Below are 24,077 nucleotides of genomic sequence, written 5' to 3' on the forward strand. Positions count from 1 at the left end.
ACTGGGGAATGGAGTGATGGATGTTTCAGAACTAGTTTGGTTGTTCAACGTTATGAATGTAATAAATGCCACTGAATCGTTCACTTTTACATGGTTTATGTTACGTGAATTTTACCTTGGGAAAAAAAAAAAAAGTTAAAAAGCCTTCTCTGCCCTTATCTGGGCTTGAAATCTTCCCAACGGATCCAGGGCAAAACAAACACCCAGCCACTCTGCTTGCGTGGCTTGTCCCGACAGTTTGAGCTGTTGTTTTCACACGCATTAATTACCACTGAGTCAGCACAGTGTCCCGGGCTCCAGTGGGCACAGTGGCGGTCCCGGGAGAGGCAATTCCGCAAATTAACAGAAGTTTGTGATAAACTTAGTACAGACGGATTGGCTGTCCCTAGTACCACCGAGCACTAAAAGGAAAGGGTCTATTTCAGTCGGGGGACTTGGACTGAACTAACTCGTGTCCATGGCCGCCAAATCCCGTGTGACAAATGTATTCTTTTGTTGTTCATAGAAATAAAACTGCTTTTCGGGCCCCTTCAGGAGCTCCTCTGCAAAGGCGGGGAAAAAAGGTAACTAAATCAGCACGAGGACTGCAGCCCGAGGAGGTCAGCAGCGGGGTCGGCGCCGACAGGCAGGTGGGCGGGGGAGACCCCGCGCCCCGCCCCAGCCCCCGGGAGGCCGGCGGCCGCAGCTCGGGGAAGCGGGGACTGGCGCGGGCCCGCGCTCCCGCCCTCCTCGGCGGCGCAGACTGACGGGCAGGCGGCTGGCGGTCCGCGAGGGGGCGGCGGCGCCCGGGCTTTGTGGCCGCGGCGCGCGCGGCGGGGCCTGGCCGGCCGGGGGCGCGCCGCCACCGCCCGGCGCTCGGGAGCCCGCGGCCCTCCCGGCCGCCCTGCTTGAGAGAGGAGCCCAGGCCGCCCGCGCTCGCGCCTCGCCGGCCCCTCCCCCGTCGCCGCGGCCGCCGCGCCGCCGCTGCAGGTAGGAGGCTCCCCTTCCGGGCGGGCAGCAGCGGGGCGGGGGCGCGGGTAGGGGGTGCGGGCCGGGCGCGCGGGGGCCGCGGGCGGGGGGCCGGCATGGCGGGCTTTCGGGCCGCGCCGCTGCGACCCCCGCTCTGCAGGCCGGGCGCCGGGCGGCCGCCTCCGCGCGCCGCGATGGGACTCGGTGAGTAGGGCAGGCCTGCCGCCTACAAAGCCCCGGGGGCGCGGGCCTTCGGGGGACTCAGTGGCGCGCTCAGGGTGGGGAGTGGGGTGGGCTCTGGACTCCCGGGCTCGGGGAGCTGCCTGTGGGGAATCCAGGTGACCCGCAGTACCGCGGTCTTCCCATCCCAGCGTGCCCACTGTGTGCTGATCACTGTGCTCTGCGCTTTTCCTTACTTGTCTCCTTTAAGACCCCCTAGTGCCCCCTCCCCCGTCCCGAGTGTAACGGGAGGGGTCCCTCACTTGCTGGATGAAGGCTGAGCATCACATCCTTGCTTGACTGACCTTGGGAAAGCTCCTTTACTCCGAGCCTGGGCTACTGTTTCTGTAAATTAGAGGCGGGGGTCGGGGGGTGTGGTATAATATCTACCCTCAGGTACTATTGTGAAAGATAGTGTATGTAAATGGTAACAGCTAAATTTTGAGCACTTTCTGTGTACCAGGCCCGAGGTACTAAACAGTTCGCGTGAATTATTGAATCATCACACTGACGGTATGAGGTAGTTACTGTAAAGTGCATCAATAATCTTTATTTAGGAGTACGAAATAGTGAAGAATTTAGTCTCTCTATACCGATTCAGGAGATTGGGTACTTCTTAGGTGTGATACCATATAAGATTACAGACGTTCCTGCAGTATCGAGGAGAGTGGTTATAGGATGCTGGGATATGTTTATCACACATTTAAAACTGAAGATAGGATAATATCAGGGCTAAAGAGTGTGCCTTTCAGCATGTCAGAGAAGATGGTTGTATTCCAAGGAAATTGCTGAATACTAATTCAGAAACATAGTTTCTGAGTTAGGATTGAGGATGGCCATGGGAGTTTGGGGCCAGAGAGAGACATGCATGCACTGAGGGGAGAAGAAGGATTCTGAAGTCCTGGTAGATGTAGAGAAAGACACCAGGGTTCACCATCGCTGCCCTGCAGCATTCTGGACCAGGATTTCGGGCCAGGTGTCATCCATCCCTTAGAGACTCGGGCTGGGGGAGGAAGGCTGCTGGGTCAGGAGATGGGGAGGGTTGTTATAGGCTGTCTCTTTTTACTCTCAGGCCAGGCCAAAAATATTCGGATTGATGGAGGGTGGGGTGACTGGGGGGCCTCCTACAATGCCATTATCCCTTCTCACAAAATTCTTGTGTTTCAGGACACGGGATGCTCGCCAGCCCTAATGGTTGATGAGATGCTTAAAATACAAAGGCCTCACTGATATAATGGAGGAGTGAATTTTCAACACTGTTCACTGGGTCAGAGAAGTAATAAGCCTGAGGAGATTATTTGGGGTTTCCGTTTAGAATGGGGAGAACTAAAAGGCTTTGGATCCTGAAGAAGGAAGAGAGAGGCAGGAAGGGCCCAGGTACTGCACCTGTGGGGAAAGGCAGGAGAAGGAGGAGCTGAGGACTTCACCCCATCATCTGCGGAATACCCAACAGGCTGTTCAGTTCTCAGCTATCAAAGGGGCACCCTTTACTCTCCCGGTTTGTGGTGATTTGTTACTTCACATACTGTGGACTCAGACACTCCTGTCCTGAGTGAATAGGAAAGACGCTGGGAGAAGGGTGTTTTGCTGTGTTTTTAACCAGGCATTGAAGCAGAGAGTATGTGGGTACGTAGCGATGGTGAAGGTAGGGAACACCATGCATAGTTGGAAAAGCAATTGCTTTGGAGAGATAGACAGTTTGGGGTTTGGATCCTGGCTCAGCCATTTCTTAGCTTTGTACATTTTTTGTGAGGGTAAAAGTAATGTTTTCTCGCGTATCTGGCATACAGTTCAACAAGCACTAGTACCGTTTTCCCTGTCCGTGATAACATTCATTTAACAAATGTCTGCTGAGCTCCAGTCGTGTGCTGAATCATGCGTTACATCCTGGGGATACAGCAATGAGTCAGAAATTATGTATTTCCCTAGGGATTTCCCAGTCCAGTGTGGGAGATGGACGCAAAGAGCAAATTGCAAAAAATATGGGAAGTGCTACAGTACAGTCATGTACAACTGGCAGCAAGCTCATAGAAGAGTAACTCATTCTGAGCCAATGAGAACTCAGGGCCAATCTATATCTAACAAGATGAGTATGAGACCTTATGACACAGAGGTTTTTTTGTTATTTTTTTGAGACAGAGTCTCACTCTGTTGCCCAGGCTGGAGTGCAGTGGTGTGATCCTGGCCCACTGCAGTCTTCACCTCTTGGGTTCAAGCAATTCTCCTGTCTCAGCCTCCTGAGTAAGTGGGATTACAGGCGCCCACCACCATGCCTGGCTAATTTTTGTAGTGTTAGTAGAGATGGGGTTTCACTATGTTGGCCACGCTGGTCTCGAACTCCTGACCTTGGTGATCCGCCCACCTTGGCCTCCCAAAGTGCTGGGATTACAGGCGTGAAACACCATGCCCAGCCATGACAGGTTTTGATTGCTCCTTTACCACCTAGCTTTGATCCCTTTTACCTCTGTCATATCTTTGCCCTGATAGTAGCTTCTCTCTCTCTCAAAAAAAAAAAAAAATAGTTGCAGTGTGTATGTAATTCGTAAGCTGCTTGAAATTCATGTTAGAAAGAAGCTGTTTTAAAGAAAATAAAAAGACTGAGTATTAACTGAGGAAGGTTTTGCAAAAATTATACGAGAGTTGGGCTTTGAAGATTGAAAATGGGCTGGGCACGGTAGTTCACGCCTGTAATCCCAGTACTTTGAGAGTGAGACTTTATCTCAAAAAAAAAAAAAAAAAAAAAAAAAAAAGATTGAAAATGGGCCCTTGGTGGCCTTAGGGTAAAGGATTCCAGCTAAAGGAAGCCATATGTATACAGAGGTATGAGAACACAGCAGATTCAAGGGCATGAAGGTGAGTTTGGTCTGGTTAGGTTGAAAAATACATGGAGAGGATAAGGGACTGGAGGCGGTGCTGTAATCAGGGCCAGAGCCAAAAAGGCCATGAATGCCATGTGAGGAGTTTGGACTTTTATCACTTAGGCAGTGGGAGAGACATCTGAGGTTTATAAGGCCGCCTGTGGCTTGATCACTGCGTTTTAAGAAGACCCCTGTAAGTTGTGTGGAAGAAGGGCTGGAAGTTTGGGAGATTATTTTGGAGATTAGGTCTGACCTCAGAAATGGACAGTAAGAATGGGAGAGGAGGGAACAAATGTTGGGGTAACAATAGGTCTTGTTAATTAGTTGCATGTGATTGAAGTTACATTGATACTTTTGCTTTGGGAAGCCAGGTTGATGTGGCTGACATCATCAGAAATCAGGAGATCTTGGTGTAGGGGAATAATTAGTTTGTTTTTGGGTATGGAGAATTGGAGTTTTCTGAGGTGCCTATGATGGGGCGCAGAGATGGTTGATAGATAATTGGAAATGTGTTTGATGCTAAGGAGAGAGGCTGGGGCTTGGAAGAGAGGTTCTTCCCAACACTGCCACTTTATTCTTTTCTTTTGAGATGGTGTTTCACTCTTGTTGCCCAGGCTGGAGTGCAATGGCACGATCTCAGCTGACCACAACCTCTGTCTCCTGGGTTCAAGCTATTCTCCTACCTCAGCCTCCCAAGTAGATGGGATTACAGGCATGCACCACCACGCTTGGCTAATTTTGTATTTTTAATAGAGACAAGCTTTCTCCATGTTGGTCAGGCTGGTTTCGAACTCCCGACCTAGGTGATCTGCCCACCTCTCAGCCTCCCTAAGTGCTGGGATTACAGCTATCAAGTCTGTTTTTTTTTTTTTTTTTTTCTGGAAAGAGACAGGGTTTTGCTCTCTCACCTAGGTTGGGGTATGATAGTACAATCATTGCTCACTGTAGCCTCGAACTCCTGGGCTCAGGCGATCTTCCCATCTCAAGCTTCCCAAGTAGCTGGGATTATAGATGATCATGCCTGGCTAATTTTTTAATTTTTATTTTTAGAGATGGAGTTTCGCTGTGTTGCCCAGGTTAGTCTCAAACTTCTAGCATCAAGCAGTACTCCCACCTTGGCCTTTGAAAGTGCTGAGATTACAGATGTGAACCACTGTGCCTGGGTCCCTGCCCAACTTTTTTTTTTTAAACAAACACGGCGAATTTACTATGTGCTAAAGATACAAATAAAATGTAGTTCCGTGCCTCAGAGCTCACCGTCAGATAGGGAGAACCTTCAGAAGATTGATAGATCTGAGTGCAGAGTAATTCTGAGTGCTGCGAGAGGTAAATACTTGGTACCCTTGGCCTAGAGAAGACTTGAGAGCTGGTGGTTGCAGCTGAAGTGGTGGGAGTGGAGAAGAGTGCACTTAGTAGACAAGAAGCAGGTTGAAGTGGGAACACCTACAGAAGGGGACCTTCTGTTTTTCAGCAGTGCTTTCTGTGGAATATGCTTTAATAATGATTCCAAAGGCATTTCAGGGAAGCTGTAGGTAGGGATGGTTTAAGATGGAGTGTGGGGGAGGGGAAGGAAGGGGTCAGGACTTTTAAGAACTCTCATCTGGTTTACAGGGGACTGTGAGGGTGGGAAAGTGGGGGAGCCCGGGCTTCCAACAGAAGGCTAGTTCTGCATGCACACAGTTACACTCAGACACAGATGATGAAAATAAACACCTCTAAGTTACGTGGCTGCTTGGAGTGGGTGGAAAATGGGTAGAGAGGGAATGCATTAGACAAAGCAAGTTCAGTGCTAGATTTGACTGGAAAACTCCTGAAAAGGAAAGAAAGAAGGTGGAGAGGAGAGAGGGCTTCGGTGAGTGGCCATGCTGGGCAGACAGGTATGTATATGTGCCTGCATGTAAGAGTATTGTGTGATTACTCTTACCTCTGGATAAAATGAAATCCTGAAGGCATCATAGTGGTAGTGAGGTTCTTAAAACATTGCCGTTTCTACCTCCTTTGAACTGTAATAATATTTGCAAGAAGGAAACGATTATTTTATGATAAATCCTTTGTAAGAGGAGAAATTTAAAATAATAAAACATCTAGCAATAATTAGTGAAAAAATGCAAATGGTAAGCAGGTTGGTTACGGCATCAAATTCCACAAATATTTATTGAGTGCTTGATGTACACCAGGCACTCTCAAGGAGCTGTGGCCAACGGATCAGATCACCTACTTTTGCCATTTCACCTGGAACTGCTTAACTTGCACAGTTAAACCTGTGTATGGGCCTTAAGCAAAATAGCAAGGTCATCTAAAGTGCTGAGATCACTTCATTCTGTTGTAATGCTCTCTTTCATTGGCCAGTAGCTCCACCAGCCTCATAAATAATCAGAAGATACCAACTATGTGTCTTTGGCAGTGAACTGTGGAAATTAGGTTGCAGAAAAGCCATTTTAATGGCAGTGCTAATGCCGATGAACAGTACTGGATAGGACTTTAGTGAATACCCCCTTGAGCTTTATCATTTAGAGATGAGGGATTGACAGCAAGTAAAGAAGTCATGCCAAGACAAATGTCACAAAATGAATGGCAGAATTCAGAGCAGTGCCCTGGAGTTTTCAAATGGTACAGTGGGGGAGGCTTGAAGGTACCTAGCAAAAAGGGCATCTTGATGGTGGGGGGTTCTGAAGTGGGAGAGCTGGGAGAGGGGTTGGAAAGCAAATGATGAAGGCTTGATTTCAGACCCTGCTCCTTTACTAGGGCAGCCCTGTAACCTCTGTTGCAGAGAAGCCCTGTTTTGTTCTGAGCCTGTTTCCTCAACTATAAAGTGAGAGGATTAGATTGAGGTCCTTATTTAAAATTTATTTTTATTTTTTCTTTTTCTAAAGCTCCATTCTTAGAAGTAGTGGTGGGGTTGGGATCTGAGGCCATGTGTCCAAGCCCATGTCTTTAACCTCTAAACTACCTTTTATTTTTGGAGCCAGGGTCTTGCTCTGTCACTCTGGCTGGTGTGCAGTGGTGTGATCATATCTCACTGCAACCTTAAAATCCTGGGCTCAAGGGATCCTCCGATCTTAGCCTCCCTAGTAGCTGGATCTATAGGCACATGCCACCTTGCCCGACTAATTCTTTAATTTTAATTTTTACTGCAATGGAGCCTTGTTGCCTAGGCTGGTTTTGAACTCCTGAGCTCAGGCAGTCCTCCTGCCTTAGCCTCTCAAAGTCCTGGGATTACAGATGTGGGCCGTCACACCCTGCCCAAGTCCTTTGTAGTTTAAAAGAAACGCTATTTTTGAGGTGTTGAATAAGGAGACAGGCAACAGACCAGGGTAGGAAATAACTTTTCTCTCTTTAGAGCAAACAGATTGCCCATTACTTGCCAGGCCTTGCTTGTGGGGAGGGCTGCCACATGTCCTTTGGTTCACCCACCACTTCTGCATATGTTCTTTAAGTCCTTCCTTCCCACATGGTGGCCCTGCTTTGTTCTCAAGCTAATCTAATTTCAGTCTATTCAAGTAGGAATTAAGGTTCCTGTTCTAGATCCCCCCAGTTTTGGAGTATGTCCCTGGGCTCATTTCTGTCACTGTGCTTATTACACTGCCTCGCACCAGCCTGTCCCACAATGCATGTGGCACATTATGTCTTAATGGGACTGTGATGTCCTCATTGCTCTGTGATCTCCTTGACTTTAAGGAATAGCATTCTCCTTGATGCCTGCAGAGTAGGTGTTCGGTTAATCCTTGCATATCCTCCCTCCCTCTGCTTTCTGTTGATCCCCTTACCCTTCTGTGGACACATATACATCCTGCTCATTTCTTCCTTTGAAAAAGTCTTTGGCTGGGCGTGATGGCTCATGCCTGTAATCCTAGCACTTTGGAAGGCCGAGGCGGCTGGATCACCTGAGGTTAGGAATTCAAGACCAGCCTGGCCAACATATAGTGAAACCGCATCTCTCTAAAAATACAAAAATTAGCTGGGTGTGGTGGTGGGCACCTGTAATCCCAGCTACTTGGGAAACTGAAGCAGGAGAATTGCTTGAACCCGGGAGGTGGAGGTTGCAGTGAGCCGAGATTACGCCACTCTACTACAGCCTGGGCAGCAGAGCTAGACTCTGTGTCTCAGAAAAGAAAGAAAGAAGCGGGGGGAGGGGAAGGGAAAGGGGAAGGGGAAGGGGAAGGTGAAGGGACTTTGGTGTGTACTTCCTCCTTTCCAATGTCTCCACTCAGAGTCTGGGCCTTTTCTTATCAATTATGTATCTGATGATCTCCTTCAACCCTCTCCATTCATATCCTATACATTCTTAAAGATCTGGCTCAAATGTCCTCTTGTTCATGAAGAATAAAAGTGAACCTCTTCCATCCTCTGCATGCTCAAGGCGCATTGTCCTCTCTTCTGGTGTCTGTTTCAGCGTGCCTCTCAGTTTGTGCATGTCAGCGCTCTTTCTAGGCTGGAGGGTTCAGCCTGTCCCTGTATCTCCCACATACTCTAGAATGGTGCTGAGCTTTTGGCAGGAGTTCATTACCTATTTGTTGAATTGTGTGTGTATGAAATAAAGAGCCGATAACTGTACAAACACACACACACACACACACACACCCCATATATATATATTTACACACACACACAAATACACAGAGCACTATTCTACTTTTGGAAGCAGTTTAATATGGGTGGGAAGAGTGGAAAGAACTAAAATTGAAGCTCTAGTCTGTGCTTCTTTCTTCATGTTGCAGGACTGTTGTGCAGAGGGAATGAGGCAGGATCGGGGTGGCGCGTGAGTAACTCCATTTCACAGATGAAGTATTAGAGGTCAGTTGACTTATCCAGAGTCACACAGTTGGGTGAGGGCTGAAGTCAGGATTTGAGCCCAGGTTGTTCTGCATCCAGCATCTTGATTCATTTCACTTTACTTTAAGGTCAGCAGTCCATTAATGTCCTGAAGTCTAAATTTCCAGTGCCACGCTCTTCCGTCATGGTACCCATTCTGAGGATTAATTTCAAAGAACTCCTGTTTCCACAAAGGGCAAGAAACATGAAATCTTGACAAGTTTCTCTAGTCTTTCCTCAGACTTTAGGGTTTAGTTTCACCCTTGGTGGACTGAAAAATCACTAGATAATATGTTAGTCTCCTCAGGCTGCCACAATAAAATACCACAGATTGTGTGGTTGAAACAACAGAAATTGGATTCTCATAGTTCTAGAGGCTGAGAAGGCCAAGATCAAGGTGTGGTAGGTAGGTTTCATCCTGAGGTTGCTTCTCTTGGCTTGTAGGTGGTAGCCATCTTGCTGTGTTCTTACATGACCTCGTCCTCTTTGTGAGTCTACTGAGGGTAGGGGGGCATGCCAGCTTCCTGGTGTCTCTACTTATAAAGGCACTAATCTCATTGGACCAGGGCCCCATACTTATGACCTTATTTAACCTTAATTGCTTCCTTGATGTCCAATCCCCAAATACAACCACTAGGGGGTCAGGGCTTCAATATGAATCTTGGAAGGCACAGATATTTAGTCTATAAACAGATGGATTTTTGTTTTAAGTTGGATAGTAAATGTATGCATTACAGTTTCTGGTGGTTTAATGTTAGTGTTTTGGAAATTGTGTTAATTTTTTTCTTTTTGTTATATGGGTATTGGAATTATGCCTTTTTATTTAGGCCTATCTATGGGTCTTTGACTAGCCCAAGGGGAATTTCCACTGTATTTGGATTTTGATATTTTATTTGACCATTTCTACTTTAATGCACCTTTTGTTTTTTTTAAGAGATGGGGGTCTCACTATGTTGCCCAGTCTGAGGTGGCGTGGCTATTCACAAGCACAATCATAGCTCACTATAGCTTCTAACTCCTGGGCCCAAATCATCATCCTCCCTCAGCATCCCAAGGAGCTGGGACTATAGGCACCCCACTGCACCCAGCTAACGCAGCATCTAGTTTACTGTTTTGTCATGTATGATACTGTGTGCATGGTAGGCTGTTTTATGCCTATATGAAAATATCTATATTTATAAAATGTTTACTGAGAACCCACTTTGTGAGGGTCACTGGGCTCCATGTTGCCCTACAGCCCTGCATAAGAATGGGTCACCCACTGTCTAGCAGAACAGCAGACACGAGATGATGGCTCCTGAGCAGTATTAGGGGACAAGGAAGGCCATTCCTTCCCTAATAAAAGCTGATGCAGCAGGGAACGCATGTTATGATGTCATCTGTAACCAATTATGGATACTGCTGAATAGTTTTAAGCTAGAGTATGCTTTCTAGCCTCAAAGTTTCTATTAATAAGCATTAATAAGCTTTGCTGGAGAGATCTCTTACTTTGGGAAGTATTTGTTTACATGCTCAGGTGGAATGCCAGCATTCCCCTGAGGCACGGACCAGGCATGTTAAAGCTCTGTAAGATCTCTACAGTTACTCTTCAACCATACAATCATTATGATTATTTTTGAGACAGAGTCTCACTCTGTTACCCAGGCTGGAGTGCAATGGCTTGATCTTGGCTCACTGCAACCTCTGCCTCCCAGGTTCAAGCGATTCTCCTGCCTTAGCCTCTTGAGTAGCTGGGATTACAGGCATGTGGTACCACACCGGCTAATTTGTATATTTTTAGTAGATACGGGGTTTCACCATTTTGGCCAGGCTGGTCTTGAACTCCTGACCTCAGGTGATCCACCTGCCTTAGCCTTTCAAAATGCTGGGATTACAGGCATGAGCCACCACGCCCGGCCCAAACATACAGTCTTACTGGATCAACGGCAGAAATTATTTCAGAGCTCTGGTCAGAATGAGGAAGGTACATGTGGGAGGACTGTGAGCCCTAAGTTTGAAAGTGGGAAAAGGTGATGGAGGGAGGGAAATGAGTGGGGAAAGAGCCAACAGATGGAGATACACTCCACCTAAATTGCCCTACCCTGGGCCCTTTCCCAGCTGATTAGATTAGAGTGTTAATGGCCATAGTTTGAGTTGGGGAATAGAAGCTATCACTAGGTCTGAAACGAGAGCTAAGCGGAGCAGAGAGGAGCATGGGCATTGGAGTAAGTCAGACCACTTAATATTTGTGGGACCAGAGTAAGTTACAGAGCCACAGTTTTCTTATCTGGGAAATGGGAATAGTAATTGGTTAAAGGAGACAAGCAGCCTATTTCACAAGGCTGTGGAGAATCCATAAGGAACCTTTGGGGTACATTGCGTTGTATCAGAATCCCTTTATAGCCAGGCAGAATGCAACCACATAGCCCATGGAACTCTGCTGTTCTACGAAGTTAAGCAAAGTAAATTGGTAACTTTGGATTTACTTAGCTAGTGATTAAATAACAGTTTACTTAATAGGCTATTAATGGTCCCCAGGTGTTGGTAATTCCAAGTATTTGCTTTTGAGGGCAGTTGTATAATTTCTTCTGGTACTTTATGTAAATATATATATGCATATATATGCATGTATATATATGTATTTTTTAACAGAAAACATTAAAGTATAACAAATGCTCTCAGAGGCTATTTTTGGGAGGGTTAAATGATATTTTAAATACTTGTTACATTTAGCCTACAATAAGGGCTCAATAAAAGTTATCTGCTGTTTCATTATTGCTATCATTATTATTACTTTGAGACTCAGCTGGCCACAGGTAGGGCAAGAGCCTTTGTGAAATTTAGACTCCCCGCAAGTCTACTACCACCTGGTGGCAGTTAGAGGCACTGCACACATCGTGAGGAAGAATTACATTGCTTGGAATTCATTCCATGTAATTTCAGTCCCACCAAGAATCACAGGACCTTTGTTCAGAGTGTAGCTTACTTACCTCAGAGCTGAAATTCATATACCATTAATCGATGAAGTGACATTTTTTACTTCCACAGCTGGCACAGAATAAAAAAGACGAAATAGGGAAATGGATATGCTTATGTGCTGTTACTAGAAATGTAATTGGTGCACTATTTTACAAGGACAAGTTGGGGATGTAACATAAGTCTTAAGTGTTTTTATCTTTTGGTGCAACAGTCCTAGGAATTTCTCTTGAAGAAATAAGGTAGAAAGATATTTATTTAGAAAGTGTGTGTGTGTGTGTGTGTGTGTGTGTGTATACAAATGTAATGTATATGTAAAATAGCGTTACATAATAGGGAGTAATACTTTTTTCATTTATGAATCAGAGTTCTTAATCCTTATAGCAGCAATTCTTAGGACTGGGGAAAGTTGGCATATTGACATCTGGAGCAGAGGCGTTGGTTGAGGTTGGGGAAGTGGATCAGAGTCTGCTGTGCGAGCTGTGTAATTTAAGAACAGTCAGTGTATCTATTAATTTCCTAACAAAAACTACAGAAAGTAAAGTTGGACATAGACATCTTGGCAGACAAAGATAATGTAGAAGAGATACATTGTACGGGGTGTGTGTTAATTTCAGTTTGGGGAACATTCATTTATAGGAATGGAAGTATGGGTGAGGGCAAAAAATTAATTTGGGGCCTTTGAGGAAGAAGGATCCTGGATTGGGTATCATTATATGGATATTAGAGCAACATAATCAAAGCACAAGCATGGGAATTTAGAGTTATAGGGACACATCCCCAAAGATAAATGTCCACTCTTTTAGCTTTGCTCAGGACCTGAGGGCCAGACCACCTTTGTCTAAACGTGTCTAAACGTCTCAGTTTCTGATACCTGATGTGTCCAGTATGAATGTAGAGCAGGGTGCCTGGTATTTGGAGACACAGATTACCCTAGTACTTCATTCTAGTAATAACTTTTAGGATGAGGCGGTGCAGAGTGAGAGACCCTGAGCAGGTTCTGTCACCCTCATGTAAAGCCCACACTCCTTGGCCTCAATTTAAAGGCTCTCTGATCTGTCCCAGTCTTCTCCAGCCTCAGCCAAACAGATTTCAGCCATTCACAACTACAGAAACTCCTTCCCAGGCATACTGTGTGAGTAGCTGGCTGGAAATAGTGTGATTTAAAATTAGTGTACCATAACTTTAAAAGTCACAGCCTCCCCCACCCCAACTAATTTTTTATTATGGAATTTTGAAACATAACAAAGATTGAGAAAATAACTTAATCCTTGTATACCCATGACCTTTGATTTCAAATGACACTATTTTTGGCTAGTGGGAATCTTTTCAAGTTGGTTCCTAATTTTTTGACACGATTGGTCAGTTTTAAATGGACTGCCTCATTAGTATCTTGATGCTTGCCTGTTACTCTAAGAAGTCAGAGGCTTGGAGAATGTAAGAAGGACTGGGAATACATTGGCCCTTTCCAATAAGTGAAATAATGCTTACTTTATTGCTACAGTCAGCATAGCTTAGCTACATTTTTGATGTAACATATTTGAGAGGTTAGTTTTGTAGGAAACTTTCTGTGATTAAAAGATGTGGGCAAAGCATGGGGTCCTAAAGCACACATGGATTTCGTACACTTCACTGGAATAAGACATTCCCTAAGCACCTGTTGTGTGAAAGATGCTGACTCAGCACTGTGGAGGATGACAAGGTGACTTACAGGAATCATAGTGGGATCACTTGGAGTCACCCAAGGTGAGAGGCTGAGAGACAGGTGTGGAATGATTCTAAGAATACCAGACTCCTAGGGCAGTCCAAGTTCTGGACTTTCCATGTTGCCATCTTTGTGATCTTGTGCAATCCACTTCACCTTTCTGACCTTTACTTCCCTCAGCGGGGAAGAGACTTGGGGATGTAAAGAGGAACATTGGACTCGGTGTCTAAGTGCCTAGGCCCTTTACATCTGACATTATAGACATTGTTTACTTAGGATTTTTAAAAGCAACCGTCAGACCTGAGGGATCACAGACTCCAACCTCTCATTTTACAGATGATGAAACTGAGGGTGGGGTTGCTCTAGGTACATGACACAGAGTGATGAAAACATCAGATTATTTTTTTTTAAGACAGGTGTCTCCTTTTATCATCCAGGCTGGAGTACAGTGGTACGAACATGGTTCACTGTAGCCTCGATCTCCTGGGCTCAAGCAGTCCTCCTACTTCAGCCTCCCAGGTAGCTGGGATTACAGAAGCATGCTACCACACCTGGCTTTTTTTTTTTTTTTTTTAATTTGGTAGAGACAGGGTTTTGCCATGTTGCCCATGCTAGTCTTGAACTCCTGGGCTCAAGCAATCTACCTGCCTCAGCCTCTCAAAGTGCTGGGATTACAGTTGTGAGCCACTGCGCCCAACTGTACATCATCTTTTATATTTGATTACATGGTGGCTTCTCTTGTCCTCAGCTGTGATAAAACTTTGAGAAAGCTGTTTAGTTCTAAAACTGGCTAACATGATTTGGAGGAATAATCAGTTCCCTAACATTAAAAAAAAAATAAATTAAGAAATCAGAGTTCTATATAGATGTTCAACTTTCCTTTCTTTTCTTTTCTTTTTCTTTTTCTTTCTTTTCTTTTTCTTTTTCTTTTTTTTGCTGTTATATACCAGGTAGTCCCAGTATGGCCACAACAATCCACTTTGAGGTAAAACCCCATTCCTAGTTTATTTCTAAATATTTTTCTGAGTCCTGAATATCATAATTCAACATTAATGGAAAAGAAAGTACTGTATTTCAGACAAGGGAATCAAGTCAGGAATTAAGCTTCAGTGATTTGTGGGTATTGTTTTTGCTGGAGTTGGTAATCATTGGTTCAAACTTCCTTTTACAGGATAGTTAGCGGCCAGGAGAAATATAGTGGAAAATGCAAAACAACGAAATTATAAAGCCTGCCAAATACTTCTCAGAATTGGAAAAGAGCATCCTGCTGGCTTTAGTAGAAAAGTACAAATATGTGCTGGAATGTAAGAAAAGTGATGCGCGAACTATTGCCCTTAAGCAGCGTACCTGGCAGGCGCTGGCCCACGAATACAACTCTCAGCCGAGTGTGTCCCTGCGGGATTTCAAACAGCTGAAGAAGTGCTGGGAGAACATCAAGGCTCGGACCAAAAAAATTATGGCCCATGAAAGGAGAGAGAAGGTGAAACGGAGCGTCAGCCCGCTGCTGAGTACTCACGTCCTAGGGAAGGAGAAGATCGCCAGCATGCTTCCGGAGCAGCTCTACTTCCTGCAGAGCCCCCCGGAGGAGGAGCCCGAATACCACCCCGACGCGGTGGCCCAAGGTATCCGTTCCTGATGCCAGTGTGCATGCTTTCACTGGGTACCTGTTTGACATTTTAATTTTAAAATCCTCCTTTTGAGGGAACTTCTAAAAATGAAACTTTTGTATCAAATTCGATTTTCCTAATTCAAAATCTCAGGATTATATAGGACATTCAGAGTCATATAGAGGTGAATGCGGTGGTTCACGCCTGTAATCCCAGCACTTTGGGAGGCTGAGGTGGGAAGATGGCTTGAGCCCAGGAATTTGAGACCACCCTGGGCAACTAAGTGAGACCCCTGTTTTTACAAAAAATGGAAAAAAATTAGCTGGGCATGGTAGTGTGCACCTGTAGTTCCAGCTACTCGGGAGGCTGAGGCTGGAGGATCACTTGAGTCCAGGAAGTGGAGGCTACAGAGAGCTGTTATTACGCCACTGCACTCCAGCCTGGGTGACAGAGTGAGACCCTATCTCAAAAAAAAAAAAAAAAAAAGGCATACAGTATATAGAAACAAAAATACTTGTTTACATCATTGTGCTAGCTCTTTTAGAGACTTTATTATTACTTAAACATAAAGAAAAATAAGTTATCAGTTAACTAATAATGCATTAATTGAGTTGTTATTAGTGAGGCACTGCAGTTGCCTATCTCAACTTATCTCAATTATGTTAAGGAGATTTTTATGAAGATTTATATTCATCTACTCAATTTCACTTTTTTAAAAAAATATTTTTGGAGATCCTTATGTGCATAACACCACAGAAGGCCACTCAAAAGGCCATATTAAAAGAGTGAACTATTTGAAACTTAAAAAAAAAGTACAGAGACTAATATGATAAACACCTGTTATAGCATTCACCCAGATTAAAACCCAGCATTTTGAGCCATTGTAATATTGTGATCCACAGGTTTGGTTTGTGGTACCCTAGGAATCTTGAGAAACTCTGAAAAAAAGTAACTTTAATATACTTTCATTGAAAAGAGAAAAATATGTCATACATAATTCTTAAGGGAAAAAAAAACCACTCATATAATGAAAGATGCAATGATAGTGTGTTGTAGCTTCAAAAGGTTGGAATTAGGGGCTATTGAAATGTCTCTAGGCAAGGGTAGGGTGGAAATGCACACTGATAAATTTCCTGCAATTCCTGCTTCTTTTCAGACAGGAAGTAGCCAGTTTATGTAAAAATTCATTCTTAGAGACTTTATTTTTACTTAAACATAAAGAAAAATAAGGGACTGCATTAGTGGAGTTGTTATTAGTGAGGTACTCATTGCAGTTTGCAGAGGAAAGAAATGGAAGCAGAGAATGGTTCCTGGTGGGGGACAGAGGATTGTTCATAAGGTACTTCAAGGACCCAGCAAGAACTTCCCCAGGAGAATCTGGTTCTCAGCTTGCAGGAAGGGAAATTCACGTGTCAGTCTCTCTAGAGTAGACTGAGCTCTGAGGGACTGGCTCTTGTTAATTAAAAGTAACAAGAAGCAGTCTAAAGCCAGGAATGCTATCTGTGTAGAGTGGAAAAGATAATTACCAACTGCATCAAATACATATTTTTGATTAGCACCTTTTTTTCTGTCCTGTAGGCAGACGATCCTGGAGAAGCAAATTATGATCAAAAGTTTGCTTACTGATCGTTTGACCAAGGTTAAGTCCAGGAAGCCAGTTGGGTAACCATAGTGGTTTATGTTATGAACCTCATGCGTTGATTTCCAATGTCGGAATCTTGTGTCTGGGTTTTCATCCCTGAGTTCCCAAGCCAGGGAACCTCCTAGCAGACAGTTCATAGGGGCACTGCCAGCTCTCTCTCTTGTCCCTCCTCATTGCTGCTTCTGTAGTGCACGGGCTCCCACTGCTAATTAATGGTGTCCTTGTTTTGGAGATGTTTATAGCTTCAGCGAGTTACTGTCTATCTTGCTGGCTTCAGAGCCATTCAGCTTCTGTGAGGCAGCGGAGGAGTGTCCTGGAGGAGGGAGGGAGTGGATCAGCAAGGCTGCTCTTTATGTTGCATATGTTCCTTGGGAGATACTGCTGAGGAACATGCTGGTGGAGCTGATTTCTGTTTATTTTGCAAACCTGTGATCCGGATTATTGTGTATTGATTTCATAGAGTTATTCTTATGGGACCCAGACAGTCTTATTTCTCCATTTTCAAATTCTGGGGTAGGATCTAGGAAAGTTCATCCCACAAATATTTTTCTCTTTCTTTTTAGAAGAAATGATGTAATTCATTTATTCATAAACATAATTTATAAATTTCCAGCAAGAAGGGAACAAAAGTAGATTCTCAGTGTTTTCCTTGTAGTGACATTTAATAGTGATTCAAGTGTGAAGGGATTTATTTTAAATTGGATGTTTGTACATGAATGACACTAGGGACTTACCTTTTTGCTGGTGATTATTAAAGCACAGTCAGATGCTCCTTGCTCCTGTGTCTAGGTCCAATCTGGAGGGTGGTAGAAAACCTTGGTGCTTTGTCACCTGGGAAATGTGTCCAAAGGTAATCTGTTAATACTAGTAGATAGGGTACTGGAACTCTTTCTATACAATTAAAACAACTTTGAGTTCATTTCACTCGTTTTGCATTTCAGTTTTCTTTCAAGAAAGAAACAGAAGCCTGGAATTGTCAATCATCCTTTCTTGGACTTGGTGGGAAAAAGGTGGAAAATCTGCTGTAGGGTTATGGCCCTCATTACATCTTGTGTATTTGACATAAGGAATGTGTGTGTGTGACTTTTTTATTTCGCACACTTTGCTGTTTAATACAGTTGCCACAAGCCACATGAGGCTAATACGCACTTGAAGTGTGGGTAGACCACATTAGGATGTGCTATAATTGTGCACACCACATTTTGAAGACTTAGTACCAAAAAATTTAAAAAAGAACTCATTAAATAACTTTTGTAGTTACACGTTGAAATGATAATATTTTAGATATATCGGATTAAAAAATATATCACCAAAATGAATTTCACCTTTTTTTTTGTTTTAGTTTTCTAATGTGGCTCTGAGGATATTTAAAATTTTATAAATAGCTTATATTGTATTTCTGTTGTACAGTACTGTTCCAGCAACTTACAGGGTGCCTGTTACAGAATTAGGTACTCAGAAATTTGTTGGAATTTATGATAAAACTGTTAAACAGGATGGACCTTAGTAGTATTCCACTAGAGGCCTCTCTCCAACTACTTTTTGGTATGAGATAGTTTCAACTGTGTCATCTTGATCACTGTCTCTTGGGTATACTTAGCTTTGGTAGTGACTTTCTGAAAATGTCAATCTGTATTTGAACATAGTAGTCTAAAATTTAAGTATAACACTTAGGAATAGATTAATATTTGCAAAAAAAAAAAAAAAGCCCCAGTATTTCCTTCTTAAATATATTAAAACAGTTTACACCCTGCGGATTTTATGATGTATGATAATTTGACTTTGCACTTATCTTCCATTATTTTGAGGGAAACTGCGTGTAGAACCAACTAAGGGAGCCAACAGAATTTGCTAGGAGTGGCTGGGAGGCTAGGATGACCAAAGGTCAAATACATTTAAGAAAACTAAGCTTTGGAGTGGCACCCAAATGTCTTAGGATAATTTATATTTAATTTCACATTCTGTGCTATAGAGTGATACTTGATAACTGTGAACATTTCTTTTTTTCCCCCCTCACTGTTCAGATTTTTTTTTTTTTTTTTTTTGAGATGGAGTCTTGCTGTGTTGCCAGGCTGGGGTACAGTGGTGCCATCTCAGCTTACTGCAACCTCTGCCACCCGGGTTCCAGCGATTCTCCTGCCTCAGCCTCCAGAGTAGCTGGAGCTACAGGCATGCGCCACCCCACACAGCTAATTTTTGTGTTTTTAGTAGAGACAGGGTTTCACCATGTTAGCCAGGCTGGTCTTGAACTCCTAACCTTGTGATCTGCCCACCTTGGCCTCCCAAAGTGCTGGGATTACAGGCATGAGCCATTGTATCTGGCCAGACATTTTAAAATAAACTCTGTTATTATTACTATTTAATCCAATTCTAATCTTTTGGGGTAAGAACTCTGGTACCAGAGGACTGAGTTACATTTCCAATCCTGGCACAGCAGCCTCACTGGTCTGTGAAAAACCTTTCTTTTGTATTAGTTATGTGTTTGTTATATTTTTATTCCATTCTTACATTCTCTTCTCCTGCACCTGAATCATTCTAATGTGCTTGTGTATTCTTTTACATGTTTTGTGTGCATCTGTTCTAAATTTTATGTAGATTAAATTTGTGCTAGAGATACCATTTTCTCTGCTTTTTTCACTTAGAATACTGTTTTGAAGATCAGTTCCTAGGCCAGGCACCATGGTTTATGTCTGTAATCCCAGCACTTTGGGAGGCCAAGGCAGACAGATCACCTGAGATTAGGAGTTCAAGACCAGCCTGGCCAACATGGCAAAACTCCCGACTTTACTAAAACTATAAAAATTAGCCAGGCAGGGTGGCACACACCTGTAATCCCAGCTACTTGGAGGCTGAAACAGGAGAATTGCTTGAACCTGGGAGGTGGAGGTTGCAGTGAGCCAGTATCACACCACTGCACTCCAGCCTGGGTGACACAGCCAGAATTCATCTAAAAGGAAAGATCAATTCCCATTGCAATATGTAAGTCTAGTTTCCTTCTTTTAGTTAATGTATTATACTCCATAGCATGCATCCACATATTTATCCACTTTCCCAGTCAGCCCTATTTCCTATATCTGGGGTTTGGCCTGTTTGCCGTTTCCTTCCCATTCTTTTCCTGTCATAGTAGGCATTTCCTGCTAATAGTAAACTTTCTCCAACTGTCCAAGTGAAAGAACATCCCCTTGGCTTTCCTGGTCCCAGGAAAGCTGCTGGGCTTTCCTACCCTTTTTGCGTAAGATTGAGTTGTTTTCTCCTTCAGGTGGCTTTGTTTTACCTCGGAGAGAGATTACATGGTGTTTATTTGCAGCACAGGGCCATTCCTAGGCTAGTCTTTTTCCAATTAAGAGAAGATTCTTCCCATCTGAACAGTAGTTTCTATTCATTGGAACTAATATGTGTGTTAAAGTTACTTAACTATACCACTGGGCTTCACTAGTTTAAAGCCCTATCTTCTTCCAGAGCCTTCTTAAGAGACCTGGCTTTTTATCCTTTAAAATTTGCATGTTAGCATACATTTAAACCAAAAGGAATAGTTTTTAAAGAAGAGTCATTTTTCTGCTCCTAGACACGAACATGCTGTCTTTGTGTTCACAGCTCTAGAAACTTAGAGATCAAAATGCAGGATACACACCCATATTCTTAATAAGAGATGGTTTTGTGGTGGATACACATTGGAGGCTGCATTTTAAGATACATAAGTGATCAGCTGAACAAGTGGAAGAGTGGGGAGCTGAGTACTGTAGTGGCTGAGTTTGGATTTTGGAGTCATAGAGACTTAGATTAGAATCCTGTTTCTTTCAACTAGTCATGTGAGCTTGGATATTGTATTTGGTTTTCTCTAATAATACCTCCCTCATAGGGTAAGGATTAAATGAGGTAATACTATAAAGCATTAGCCTAGGACCTGGTTAGCTGCTCAAAAAACAGTAGGTGCTGTCATCATCATTGTTATCATCATCAGGTCCCTGACGCCTGGAATTGTTGAGATGAAAGTGAGAATTTAGAAACTGGAAGAGGCTGGTGCAGTAGCTCATGCCTGTAATCCCAGCATTCTGGGAGGCCAAGGCGGACAGATCGCTTGGGCTCAGGAGTTTGAGACCAGCCTGGGCAACATGGTGAAATCCTGTGTCTAGCAAAAATACAAAAAATTAACCAGGTATGGTGGTACATGCCTGTAGTCCCAGCTAGTTGGAGGCTGAAGTGGGAGGATCATTTGAGTCTGGGAGCCAGAGGTTGCAGTGAGCTGAGATCATGCCACTGCACTTCAGCCTAGGTGACAGAGTGAGACCTCATCTCAAAAAAAAAAAAAAGAAGAAGAAGAAACTAAAGAAATTGGGCAAGACAGCAGCATTATGAGGGGATGAACTTTAAGGACTCAGAGGAGTATCCAGTACTATCCCCTGGAATGAAATCAAAGAGAAAAGAGACTAGAGGTACCACAAAATGTCTAATGCGTCCAGTCTTCAAAGAAGACATTTTCAGATCCCAAACGAGAAAAGGAAGAGGTGAGGTAATGCTCTTTGCAGCTGAAGCTCACATCTGAGGGCCATATTCTTGGTGTTCACCCTCTCCCATTCCTTTGTCCTTTGTCTTGGTTACCCACACAGATCACTGTTCCTTCCCCATGGTTGGGCTGTGTTGGGAGGGATGTGACCCACTGCAGGTGATTCATCCCATACACATTTCTTACATGCCCAGCACTATGCCAGGCCCTGTGTTGGATTCTGTGTGAAGATGAGCAGAAGCAGTCTCTGTCTTCAAAGTACTCAGAGACTTGAAAGGGAAGTAAACTGCCAGTTTTCACAAGTGTTCTGCCAGAGATAGGCCCAGGAGGTGGTGGGAGCATGAAGGAAGAACATGTCCTTGAGGCCAGAGCTGTCTCCAGGAAAGATTTCCAGGAGACATTTTCATTATTTCTGGATGGCACAGAGGTACTCTTTCTTTCTTTTTTTTTTTTTAACCTTCTCTTCCAGAAGTAAGATTTTTACCTTTTCTTTAGCCATAATTAGGGACTAGTTATGGTTGTTACTTTACCTCTTGGAGTGGAATAATTAAACAGTAGCCATTTTCCTTTTATTAACAGGGTATTATCAATTAGGTTTCCCTCAGTAGCCATTAAAATTCGAAGCATCCCATCTTCCAGAATAATGGAGAGGACATAATCATGTAATCAACTCTGTTAATAAATTGGCATTGTTTTTCTCCAAGGAGATGATTCTCATTATTGGAAATGTAAAGCTTCTCAAGAAAGCCTTAGAGTCACAGCTAGAAGACTCCATGGGTTAGTGGAGTTAGTGGTTTCCTTATTGAAACTCCTTTAATTGACACTAATGTTACTGCTCTATTAAAAAATCTGGGCAAACATAGCATTACCACACGTGATATCCTTTTGCATCCATACACTTTTCCCTTTATATTCAAGGGTTCAGCCAGTAAACATTTACTAGGCATCCACTGTGTACCAAACTAAGCAATTGGTACCCAAGGATTAAAAAAAAAGAGAATATCATGGTGCCAAAACAATACTGTGTGTGTTAAGTGTTGTAACAGAAGAGTACATATAAAGGAGATATAAAGGAGAGAGCTGAGGTTTCACAGGGCAAGCGGCATTAGTTTTGAATGAGTAGGAGTTGAGGGAAAGTTAAAAAAACAAGACTACAGTAAGTGGAGGGACAGGTAGCCTAACTTTAAGCAGAGGGAACAGTGAAACAGAATTATGAAAACATCTTATAAAGGATGTGAATAGCTTGTGGTAGGATTGACAGTTGTGCAGGGCATTTGGAAGAGTCAGATAAGAAAGAAAGGTCAGAACAGGTTATGAGTTTACTTAGGGTGGATTAAGAACAGAGCCACAGATGGGAATTCCTAGGAGAATATGAAAAGGTAACAGGTGAGTAGAGCGAGAGTCTCAGTACATCAAGACTTGAAAAAGAGCAATCAGAGAGGAAGGCAGCTTTAGAGAAATTAGGAGAGTGATTGTTCAGAAGCTAATGGAGGAAAGAAATTTCAAGGATTGTCAAGTACCAGGGAGAGATTAAATAAGAGGCACATTGAAAACTCCCCAGTGGCAGTGCTGGAGAGTAAAGAGAAATGGTATGTGAGGGAGTTAAGCCGGGGAATGTGACTCCTCTTTCAAGGAACAACATTTACAAGATGGCGCTCCAGGGTAAGGGCTAACACCTGTGACCAGGAACCAGCACTAGCACTTTTGCAAAGATAACACATAAGTGTTCGTGGCTGCATGAGAAGTTGGCAAAGGGTGATGTGACTGATAGAGAACCTAATCTGAAGATCCACACTGGCTTTGCATTGTGGTCCTACACTCTCAGAGTTGGGCATATTTCAATTTAGAATATCAACATAACAAGGTCTCTGTTCTTGATAAGCATGGTTTCGACTACGGATCCCATACTTGGAAGTTCTAGAAATAACCTAACAAAACCCCTTGTCATTATTTCTTAAGAAAATATTGCTTTTGATTTGTGGGTTTTTAAAACGTCAAGTGTGGCTAGGGTCTCTGTAGACATGAAGGCCAAAGCAGACATGATTTTAGATACATCCTGTAATGAGGGACCCTGTCGTTTGAAATAGGATTGGTTTTTTTTTCTCTGCCTGTAAAATCTTTGAATATATGTTTTCTGCTACTGTTTTTCAGAATCATTTGCTGTTTCAAATAGAGAACTGTGCGATGATGAGAAAGAGTTCATACATTTTCCAGTATGTGAGGGGACCTCTCAACCTGAACCCTCGTGTTCAGCTGTCAGAATAACAGCCAATAAAAACTACAGGAGCAAAACCTCTCAGGAAGGTGCTTTAAAAAAGATGCATGAGGAAGAACACCATCAACAAATGTCCATCTTACAACTGCAGCTGATACAAATGAATGAGGTGCATGTGGCCAAAATCCAGCAGATAGAGCGAGAGTGTGAGATGGCAGAGGAGGAACACAGGATAAAAATGGAAGTTCTCAATAAAAAGAAGATGTATTGGGAAAGAAAACTGCAAACTTTTACCAAGGAATGGCCTGTTTCCTCATTTAACCGGCCCTTTCCCAATTCACCGTAAGACTTTGCGGGTGGCTGTCTTGTAATTAATCTGTGTTGGCAAAGAATGTCTGGAACATGGACTTGCGGTCAGTAACCTGTAACAGAGTTACAACTAGGAAAATTAGAGTGGTAGTAGTCACTTATTTAAGAATTCATTCAGGTAAACAGCTGCACCCTCTGTACCCCTTAAGTGGCAAAGAAGCTGTTATAGTCTTCTGAAATTATCACTATGAGTGCTATAATTCTGAATGTAATGTCTCTTAATTAGAATTCATACAAGAACCA

General features: G+C 43.4%; 1 protein-coding gene across 3 annotated transcripts; it reads left to right on the forward strand.

The window, feature by feature from the left end:
• Positions 1–727: 727 nt before the first annotated feature.
• MSANTD3 (Myb/SANT DNA binding domain containing 3) lies at positions 728–24,077 on the forward strand. 3 transcript variants are annotated; one of them, XM_039475083.2, is made up of 3 exons: positions 728–969; positions 14,669–15,119; positions 23,402–24,077. In XM_039475083.2, exons 2-3 carry the CDS (start codon positions 14,702–14,704, stop codon positions 23,809–23,811), a joined length of 828 nt encoding a protein of 275 aa, XP_039331017.1. In that variant the 5' UTR covers positions 728–969; positions 14,669–14,701; the 3' UTR covers positions 23,812–24,077. The 3 variants fall into 3 exon arrangements, with proteins under 3 accessions (XP_039331017.1, XP_074251206.1, XP_039331018.1); XM_074395105.1 differs by lacking the exon at positions 23,402–24,077 and adding an exon at positions 17,688–23,395; XM_039475084.2 differs by lacking the exon at positions 728–969 and adding an exon at positions 1,004–1,152.

The sequence above is a fragment of the Saimiri boliviensis genome, chromosome 2, assembly GCF_048565385.1.
Source record: "Saimiri boliviensis isolate mSaiBol1 chromosome 2, mSaiBol1.pri, whole genome shotgun sequence".
Lineage (NCBI taxonomy): Eukaryota > Metazoa > Chordata > Mammalia > Primates > Cebidae > Saimiri > Saimiri boliviensis.